The sequence below is a fragment of the Plectropomus leopardus genome, chromosome 16, assembly GCF_026936395.1.
Source record: "Plectropomus leopardus strain MGB_pleo_1.0 chromosome 16, ASM2693639v1, whole genome shotgun sequence".
Lineage (NCBI taxonomy): Eukaryota > Metazoa > Chordata > Actinopteri > Perciformes > Serranidae > Plectropomus > Plectropomus leopardus.
Window position 1 is genome coordinate 12,890,618 of NC_142191.1, and position 10,200 is coordinate 12,900,817.

The 10,200-nt window shown below is 41.0% G+C and overlaps 1 protein-coding gene across 1 annotated transcript in view; it reads left to right on the forward strand.

Annotated features, from left to right (window-relative positions):
• The window catches only part of LOC121955216 (NHS-like protein 1), a 133,432-nt gene extending 130,506 nt beyond the window's left edge, over positions 1–2,926 (forward strand). Inside the window, 2 exon segments of the mRNA XM_088089237.1 lie at positions 419–457; positions 1,349–2,926. Of these exon segments, the coding sequence (XP_087945363.1) occupies positions 419–457; positions 1,349–2,018 (709 nt within the window). The 3' untranslated portion in view covers positions 2,019–2,926.
• Positions 2,927–10,200: the final 7,274 nt, after the last annotated feature.

A 10,200-nucleotide genomic window follows, 5' to 3' on the forward strand; every position in this document is an offset into this window, starting at 1 on the left:
AGCCGTCTTGGTTGACTGAGTTCAGGTGTATGAGTGTATGCACGTGTGAATGTGTGTGAGAAAAGTCTTATGTAATGCTGACGGGCTAATGTGGCGAGGGAGCTCGCAGGGGGACGACGCTAGATGGAGGTTGAATTTGGGGCACAGACAAATATTTTGCAGGTTTTTTTTAAACAGACGGCAGACTCTCTCATAAACCCTCTAGCTCTTCTTCTCATTTGACCTTCAGAAGTATATTCCAGACAGGTTATTTTATCCTTTATAGAAGAGTTTCTTTCTGTGGATCTAATGTGAGGATTAAGGATTTTGTCTCACTGCGTCCTTCACTGCTCCCTTTAGCATCAAATGTCTCTTTCGTATCACATAATCTGTGCTCTTCATGACTTTCATCATCTGTCTCCTCTCCCTCCCTGTGCAGAGGGGACACGCAGTGGGTGGGTGCATCCTTTCTAGAGAGGTGCGAAGTGGCAGGTAGCCTCTTCTCTTTAATTAGCAAGCATTGTTTCTGCCACTGCGGTGACGCTATCTTTGGATTAGCAACAATAATCCCACGGTGCAACCCCCCGGACCACAGATTAATAAGGCTGTTTCCCTGCTCGCCCTAATCCGCTGTATTCTGCCAGTTGCAGCTTTATTGCTACGCCTTGGTGCAGGAGTTATGGACGATGTAGGCTGAGCGGTGCAGTCAACCACTCTGATACCCCCTGCTGAGAGGAGCCTGAATCGTCCTCTTGTCATTAAAACTGCTTTGGGCACTTTTCCCAGTTTGTGTTTTTGATTAATTTCATTGCGCCGCGTCTTGGCTTTCCCGCAGAGTTGCAGCGTCTGCAGCGTCTGCAGCTTCACTTGTAAAACCTCGTTGGATTTCTTTAACAAATATGTATAACTCTTGTTCTAATTGCCCTCCTTTATTTTTTTTTGAGCATCTGTGCCACTCAGTGCTCCTCTTTGTTTAAGATTTGTGCTTTGACGCTTGATTGCTGGGGGCAGTGCTGACATATGGCAAATTTAGGACAAAGATTTGAGACGAGCAGCAAGTATTTTAAGTGCTGTCTCTCTTTTTTTTTTTGCTACGACGACATGGAAACATTCACAAAGCTGCGTTGGGCAGTTAATCAAAGGCTGCTTCCTGCTCAGATATATGAAGTCCTTAAGCCTTGATTTGAATAATTGGATTTGATAGTTGTTTCCTGACAAAACTGCCCCCAACTTTTGCATTTCTTCTTCTTGCTCTTCCATCCAATTCAACATTTAACTTTTGAAAATTAATTAATCCTGCTTGGACTCACTCGCTCTGCAGAATTTCTTCAAGCACAGCATTAATCTGGCTATCTGTGTCTTACCCTAGGTCAAAACGCAAGGTCTTAGGTCGCAAGGAGTCCGAGGAGGACAAGTCCCGGGCTGGGAGCCAACCACATTCTCCACCCGTCACCCCCACAGGCGGCTCCCCAGGGATGGTATCCTCCTTGCCCCGCCAAACAGGCTCCATCCAGCGCAACCTCCGTAAGTCCTCCACCAGCAGCGACACCTTTAAGGCGCTTCTCCTAAAGAAGGGCAGCCGCTCAGAGACCAGCTTCAGGATGTCGGCCACTGAGATGCTTCGCTCCACGGACCCTCGCTTCCAGAGAACGCACTCCGAGTCAGCATTAGACTCCCCTGCTGCTTCTCCCTCCCCGCTGTCATCGCCACACAGCCCCTGTGCCTCTCCTGGCCGCGGTAAGAGGGCGACAGATGAGTGGAGCCGCTACGAGGCCTTGGCTCTTTCCTCACCGACATCATCGTCTTTCTCGATGAGCGGGTTAAAATACGGGCGCTCGCGCACGCCACCCTCTGCTGCCAGCAGCAAGTACAATGCGCGCAGCCGAATCCTCAGCAGCCCAATGACAGTAATCTGTGAGCGTGAGGGGGAGCTGGCTGAGAGCGAGTATGGGGACACTGCAGAGACCGGACCCACGGCTCAGGCACTCCCTGTACTCAACAACTCCAATGGCACTTTATCTGAAGAGAGCAGAAGCTAAAGCGCAAAGACCGCCCCTTAGACAGGGGGAGCTGAAACCACTCGTCATAACCAGGTAGGGGGCAGGAAGGGGAGCCGGTAGAGACACCTTCCTGAGCCCCACCCCTTCGACGCTGCCTCTGAGGGAGTGGATATGTCGGGCCCTTTTATGAGGTCCGAGGTCGACGCATTATGGACGGGGCTGAACTTGAAGTGGAGAACTGGTTCTGCTGCAGCTTTTCATGATTTTCACTCTGTCCTTCGTTTTGTGACTCACCCTTTGTGTTAAACGCCCGGTGTTCTTAGTTTGTTTTGCTGTTTTTTAACTTTCTCATCGTTAACACGCAGGAACCTTTTTAGGACAAAGTTCAGATGGAAGGTGAATTGAAGGAATTGAAAAGTCACAAGTTGTAACTTTGCTGCTGTGGTGCTACGTAGCTAGGCAGTTGAAAAGAGTGGAATGTAGAGGCGTGTCGGACAGATGCTCGCCTTGTGAATCTTCTCGGCTTCTGTTGGCTCTGGAAAGTGTTTTTAAGAGAGCACCACGGTTTGCAAGTGTTGGCTTCAAACAGCCTGTAATGTTGTGGAAAGAACACAAGGAGGATGTGGTACAACTGACGGCTCCATGGTACAACTTTGCCAGGTTTTGCTTTCTGCTCTTAGCTCAGAGGTTTAGTTTGCAGAGCTGGTATGTTCAGTGGTCCATAGGAAGTGCACAGGGCTCAGTGTTGTCTCCTAGTGACGGGCAGGAATAAAACAACTGTCGAGTGTAAAAAGACTCAACCAAAACAGCAAATTTACTCTATAAAAAGGCTCATAAATCCTCTATTGATAAAATTTTAGTTTGTAGATTTTGCACTGTGCATAGGTCTTTATCTTTGTTTGTGACTATGTTTTAAAGATTGTTTTAATAAACAAGTGATGTCATGACTTGTGTTTGAGAGTTAAGTATGAATCTATAAATGTAAAGACAGAAGAAAGAAAAGCTTATTTTACTGTCAAGGTCTTTTAGTGAACATGTCAGTTACCAAAGAGCTAAAAAAAAATTAACTGCTTGCCGTTAATCTGGAAATGAAAACAATCTGAGAGTCATCGCTGAGTTTGCTGAGACCTGCTAGAAGCTTTTAGGGCTTAAATGATTTCTATAACGCTGTTTCTGCTAAGTTTATCCTTTTGCAGTTTTATATGAATCTGTATGTAAATACATAGAGAAAGGAGTTTTAAGTAACATTTTGACTTATTTTCAAAGACTGTACATGTTTAGAGCCCTGCGTTTGCTGGGAGGGAGTGGTTTTGTAGGTTATTTATTTTCACATAGCAGGGCTGCAAAAGGCGTCATGATCGAAGTCAACCAGCGAGGTGATGGTGGCACAGGGAAGGGTTAGGCCTGGGTCACACTGCATGCACGAGCAGCATGTGACGGTTACCTCGCTAAACTGCTGCAGCTCGCACGCTTGTGGTATCCACTCGGCAGCGTTGTTGCTGCAGTGCTACTGCCAGAATTTCTGCAATTAAAAGCCAATTCTCCGCTCATTTTTGGAGCCGTGCACGCCACTGCTCTGTCAACAACACAGTCATGCAAATATTTTCTAGTAAAAAGCCTTGTGTTAACTTGAAGCGTTTCTTTTGAAAGAAACATTGTCAGATGGCTTTTATTTTAAAACAGATACAACAAAGGTTAAGGTTGAGGCAAAACTCTGAATCTCTATATGTGCCACAGTTGAGCAGAAGACGCATCACACCTGGGCAGAGCTGCTAATGCCTGCAGTGTGCCTGCTTGAACCTGCCAACACGGGCGCCAAAATAAAAACCAACAGGTTCCGCAACGGACACGCTCCGCTCACGCATGCAGTTTGGTCTGGGTGTTAGGAGGGGTAACAAAAAATGCAATAATGTCAATTATTATGCTAAAGCCTTCTGCTGCCCTTTATCCTGAGTCATGCATAGCCCGTGCTGGTGCTCTCAGCTGAGTAAATGCGGTCTCTAAAGAGCAAGCTGACAGGCATGAGACTTCATAACCTTCTAACAGCCATAACACCCGGTGGTTTAATCACCTGTGACCAAAGTGTGTTTCCCAGCTCCCGCCCGGACATGATCGAGCACTTGGGGCCCGGGCTTGTCTCATGACAGAAAAATGTCTCAATCGCAGAGAACGTGTGAAAAGACAGGGGGGCAGAATAAGTAGTGGGGGTGGAGCTGCTAATGCTGTTGTGTATGTCTGTGTAATAAAAACAAGGTGATATTTAAAGAGTGGGTTTCTGTGTCATTTCTGTGCGTGCGTGTGTGTGTGATTTACTTCCATCTGCCAAACCAGCAGCCCAAAATCACAGCCTCATTAGTGCCGTCGCCATGGCACCCACACTCGTCCGTCATCTGGAGAGCTCCAGAGGCCATCGTTTACCCCTCCCGTCCCCCAGCAGGGTCATCAGTTATGTCTCCTTCTGGACATCCTATTAAGACAAACTAAATAACATGCTCAGCTCATAATAGAGCTTTCCACTGACTGCAGAGTGTTGAACTACAGCAACTGTTTGACTTACAGCTCGCAAACCCACGACTGAAACCTCTCAACATTCCCCGCAGCTCCTTGCTGCCTTTTCAACGCTTCGGCACGCTGAGTGATAGTTCCCAAGGGCACAGAAGCACTGACCGCCTCTCAGTATTTACAGTATGGTCCCTCCACCTTCGTTTCAGCAGAGTCACCTGCTCCCTGACGCCGTGTCCATCTGGCTGTCAGACAGCAATCAATACAAACTCCTCCCAGCTGAAATCACACGATTGATACCAGTTTGACTTTTTTTATCAGACAGTATGTATAACATACGTGGTATGTATGTATGTATGTATGTATGTATAACATACTGTCTGTAGGTTATGAAAATGCAAGACGTTTTTCGACATGCTATATCATGATGTTTTTTGTTTTTTGACAAGCTATAGTATGACATGCCTGGACATGCTATTCTTTGTGGTTTTCAGCCATTTTTTGGTCATATTTTCACATTTCTCGACATAATTTACTATGTCGTTTTCAGTTGTTGCTATATTGCATGCTATATTAAGATATTTTTTTGTTTTTTTTACCATGCTATGCTATTACGTATTTCAAAATGATATACTATGTGGTTTTCGGCTGTTTCTTACACATGTTGTATTTTGACATTTTTCACCATACTGCTATGATGTTTTCAGTCATTTTTTCCAAGTGCTATATTGAGCCATTCTATGTAGAATGGCCCTTTCAGGTGTTTTTTGGACATGCATTATTATGGTGTATAGGGTCGTTTTTGCAGCGTTCTATGCCATGACGTGCCTCAGCATGCTACTTGATGTGGTTTTCAGCTGTTTTTGAGACGTCATATTATGACATTTTTCGTGATACTAAAGTATGGCATTTTTGGTCATTTTTTTCAACATGATATATTTTGGTGTTTGGGGCAGTTTTTACAATATTCGATGCCAAAATGTGTCTGGGCATGCTATTTTATGTGCTATTTTATGTGGTTTTCAGCTGATTTTGGAACATGTCATATATTATAATATGGCATTTTCAGTTGGTTTTTCAACACACTGTATTATGCTGTTTTGGGCTGCTTTTGACACATTCTATGCCATGGCCTGTCTTGGCATGCTATTTTATGCAGTTGTCAGCTGTTTTTGGGATATGTCATTTTTGGACATTTTTCACCACACTAGTATTGCTATTTGGGTCATTTTTTTTCAACATGCCAAATTATGGGGGTTTTGGCTCTTTTTGCAACTTTCTATGCAACGGTGTGTCTCGACAGGCTATTTCATGTGGTTTGATGTGATTTTCAATTCTTTTTGGGACATATCATATTTGCAATTTTTGCCATTGCCATTTTTTCTTTCTCTAATTTTTTCAACATGCTATTTTATGGACTTTTGAGGCATTTTTGCACATTTTAATGGTATGTCGTGTGTCAGCACACTATTTCATGCTGTTTTTTTATGTATTTTCAGCTGTTTTTGGGACATGTCATATTTGGACATTTTTGCCTTACTCGCCTTGCTTTTTCGGTCTCATTTTTCAAGGTTTGCTTTTTTGGTGTTTTGGGCCATTTTTGCCTTACTATAGCCTTGCTTTTTCGGTCATTTTTTTCAACATGTGATTTTATGGTGTTTTGGGCCGTTTTTGCACATTTTAATGCTATGGCGTGTGTCAGCACGCTATTTTATGCTGTTTCAAGGTTTTTTCAGCTATTTTTTGGACATGTTATATTTAGACATTTTTTCCTTACTATAGTCTTGCTTTTTCGGTCTCATTTTTCAAGGTTTGCTTTTTTGGTGTTTTGGGCTGTTTCTGCACATGCTATGGCGTGTCTCAGCACGCTATTTTATGCTGTTTCGAGGTGTTTTCAGCTGTTTTTGGGACATGTCATATTTTGACATTTTTGCCTTACTATAGCCTTGCTTTTTCGGTGTTTTTTTTTTAACATGTGATTTTATGGTGTTTTAGGCCGTTCCTGCACATTTTGTTGCTATGGCATTTGTCAGCACGCTATTTTATGCTGTTTTGAGGTGTTTTCAGCTGTTTTTTTGACATGTCATATTTGGACATTCTTGCCTTACTATAGCCTTGCTTTTTCGGTCTTTTTTTTCAAGGTTTGATTTCATGGTTTTTTAGGCCGTTATTGCGCATTTTAATGAAATGGAGTGTATCAGCACGCTATTTTATGCTGTTTTAAGGTGTTTTCAGCTGTTTTTGGGACATGTCATATTTTGACAGTTTTGCCTTGCTTTTTCTGTCATTTTTTCAACATGTGTTTTTATGGTGTTTTGGGCCGTTTTTGCACATTTTAATGCTATGACATGTATCAGCATGCTATTTTCTGCTGTTTTGAGGTGTTTTCAACTGCCTTTGGGACATGTCATATTTTGACATTTTTGCCTTACTATAGCCTTGCTCTTTCGGTCTTATTTTTCAAGGTTTGCTTTTTTGGTGTTTTGGGCCGTTTTTGCACATTTTAATGCTATGGCGTTTGTCAGCACGCTATTTTATGCTGTTTTAACGTGTTTTCAGCTGTTTTTGGGACATGTCATATTTTGACACTTTTGCCTTACTATAGCCTTGCTTTTTCGCTCTTTTTTTTTCAAGGTTTGATTTCACGGTGTTTATGGCCGTTTTTGCACATTTTAATGCTATGGCGTTTGTCAGCACGCTATTTTATGCTGTTTTAACGTGTTTTCAGCTGTTTTTGGGACATGTCATATTTTGACACTTTTGCCTTACTATAGCCTTGCTTTTTCTGTCATTTTTTTCAACATGTGATTTTATGGTGTTTTGGGCAGTTTTTGCACATTTTAATGCTATGGCGTGTATCAGCATGCTATTTTATGCTGTTTTAAGGTGTTTTCAGCTGTTTTTGGGACATGTCATATTCTGACATTTTTGCCTTACTATAGCCTTGCTTTTTCGGTCTCATTTTTCAAGGTTTGCTTTTATGGCGTTTTGGGCCGTTTTTTGCACATTTTAATGCTATGGCGTTTGTCAGCACGCTATTTTATGCTGTTTTAACGTGTTTTCAGCTGTTTTTGGGACATGTCATATTTTGACAGTTTTGCCTTACTATAGCCTTGCTTTTTCAATCTTTTTTTCAAGATGTGGTTTTATGGTGTTTTTGGCCGTTTCTGCACATTTTAATGCTATGGCTTGTGTCAGCACGTTATTTTATGCTGTTTTGAGGTGTTTTCAGCTGTTTTTGGGACATGTCATAATTTGACAGTTTTGCCTTACTATAGCCTTGCTTTTTCGGTCATTTTTTTCAACATGTGATTTTATGGTGTTTTGGGCCGTTTTTGCACATTTTAATGCTATGGCGTGTCTCAGCACGCTATTTTATGCTGTTTTGAGGTGTTTTCAGCTGTTTTTGGGACATGTCATATTTTGACATTTTTGCCTTACTATAGTCTTGCTTTTTCGGTGTTTTTTTTTTAACATGTGATTTTATGGTGTTTTAGGCCGTTCCTGCATATTTTGTTGCTATGGCATGTGTCAGCACGCTATTTTATGCTGTTTTGAGGTGTTTTCAGCTGTTTTTGGGACATGTCATATTTGGACATTTTTGCCTTACTATAGCCTTGCTTTTTCTGTCTTTTTTTTCAAGGTTTGATTTCATGGTTTTTTAGGCCGTTATTGCACATTTTAATGAAATGGAGTGTGTCAGCACGCTATTTTATGCTGTTTTGAGGTGTTTTCAGCTGTTTTTGGGACATGTCATATTTTGACAGTTTTGCCTTACTATAGCCTTGCTTTTTTGCTGAATTTTTTCAACTTGTGTTTTTATGGTGTTTCGGGCCGTTTTTACACAGTTTATTGCTATGACATGTATCAGCATGCTATTTTCTGCTGTTTTGAGGTGTTTTCAACTGCTTTTGGGACATGTCATATTCTGACATTTTTGCCTTACTATAGCCTTGCTTTTTCTGTCATTTTTTTCAACATGTGATTTTATGGTGTTTTGGGCAGTTTTTGCACATTTTAATGCTATGGCGTGTATCAGCATGCTATTTTATGCTGTTTTAAGGTGTTTTCAGCTGTTTTTGGGACATGTCATATTCTGACATTTTTGCCATACTATAGCCTTGCTTTTTCTGTGTGTTTTTTTTTTTAACATGTGATTTTATGGTGTTTTAGGCCGTTCCTGCATATTTTGTTGCTATGGCATGTGTCAGCACGCTATTTTATGCTGTTTTGAGGTGTTTTCAGCTGTTTTTGGGACATGTCACATTTTGACATTTTTGCCTTACTATAGCCTTGCTTTTTCAATCTTTTTTTCAAGATGTGGTTTTATGGTGTTTTTGGCCGTTCCTGCACATTTTAATGCTATGGTGTGTGTCAGCACGCTATTTTCTGCTGTTTTGAGGTGTTTTCAGCTGTTTTTGGGACATGTCATATTTTGACATTTTTGCTTTACTATAGCCTTACTTTTTCGGTCATCTTTTGATTTTGATTTCATTGTGTTTTGGGCCGTTTTTGCACATTTTAATGCTATGGCGTGTATCAACGCGAAATTTATGCTTTTTTGAGGCGTTGTCAGCTGTTTTTGGAAGATGTCATATTTTGACATTTTTGCCTTACTATAGCCTTGCTTTTTCGGTCATTTTTTTCAACATGTGTTTTTATGGTGTTTTGCGCCATTTTTGCACATTTTAATGCTATGGCGTGTATCAGCACGCTATTTTATGCTGTTTTGAGGTGTTTTCAGCTGTTTTTGGGACATGTGATATTTTGACAATTTTGCTTTCCTATAACCTTGCTTTTTTGGTCATTTTTTTCAACTTGTGATTTTATGGTGTTTTTGGCCGTTTTTGCACATTTTAATGCTATGGTGTGTATCAGCACGCTATTTTATACTGTTTTGAGGTGTTTTCAGCTGTTTTTTGGAACATGTCATATTTTTACATTTTTGCCTTACTATAGCCTTGCTTTTCGTCATTTTTTCAACGTGCTAAATTATGGTGTTTTTGGCAGTTTTGCAACATTTAATGCTATGGCGTGTCTCAGCACGCTATTTTATGCTGTTTTGAGGTGTTTTAAGCTAGTTTTGGGATATGTCATATTTTGACATTTTTGCCATACTATAGCCTTGCTTTTTATTGTCATTTTTTCGACGTGCTAAATTATGGTGTTTTTAGCGGTTTTTGCAATATTTAATGCTATGGCGTGTCTCAGCACGCTATTTTAGGCTGTTTTGAGGTGTTTTAAGCTGTTTTTGGGATGTGTCATATTTTGACATTTTTTCCATACTATAGCCTTGCTTTTATCGTCATTTTTCAACATGTGCTAAATTATGGTGTTTTTTGCGGTTTTTGCAACATTTAATGCTATGGCATGTGTCAGCACGCTATTTTATGCTGTTTTGAGGTGTTTTCAGCTGTTTTTGGGACATGTCATATTTTGACTATTTTGCCATACTTTAGCCTTGCTTTTTTGGTCATTTTTTCAACTTGCTTCTTAATGGTGTTTTAGCGGTTTTTGCAATATTTTAATGCTATGGCGTGTCTCAGCACGCTATTTTATGCTGTTTTGAGGTGTTTTCAGCTGTTTTGGGACATGTCATATTTTGACATTTTGCCATACTATAGCCTTGCTTTTTTGGTCATTTTTTCAACGTGCTAAATTATGGTGTTTTTAGCGGTTTTGCAACATTTAATGCTATGGCGTGTCTCAGCACGCTATT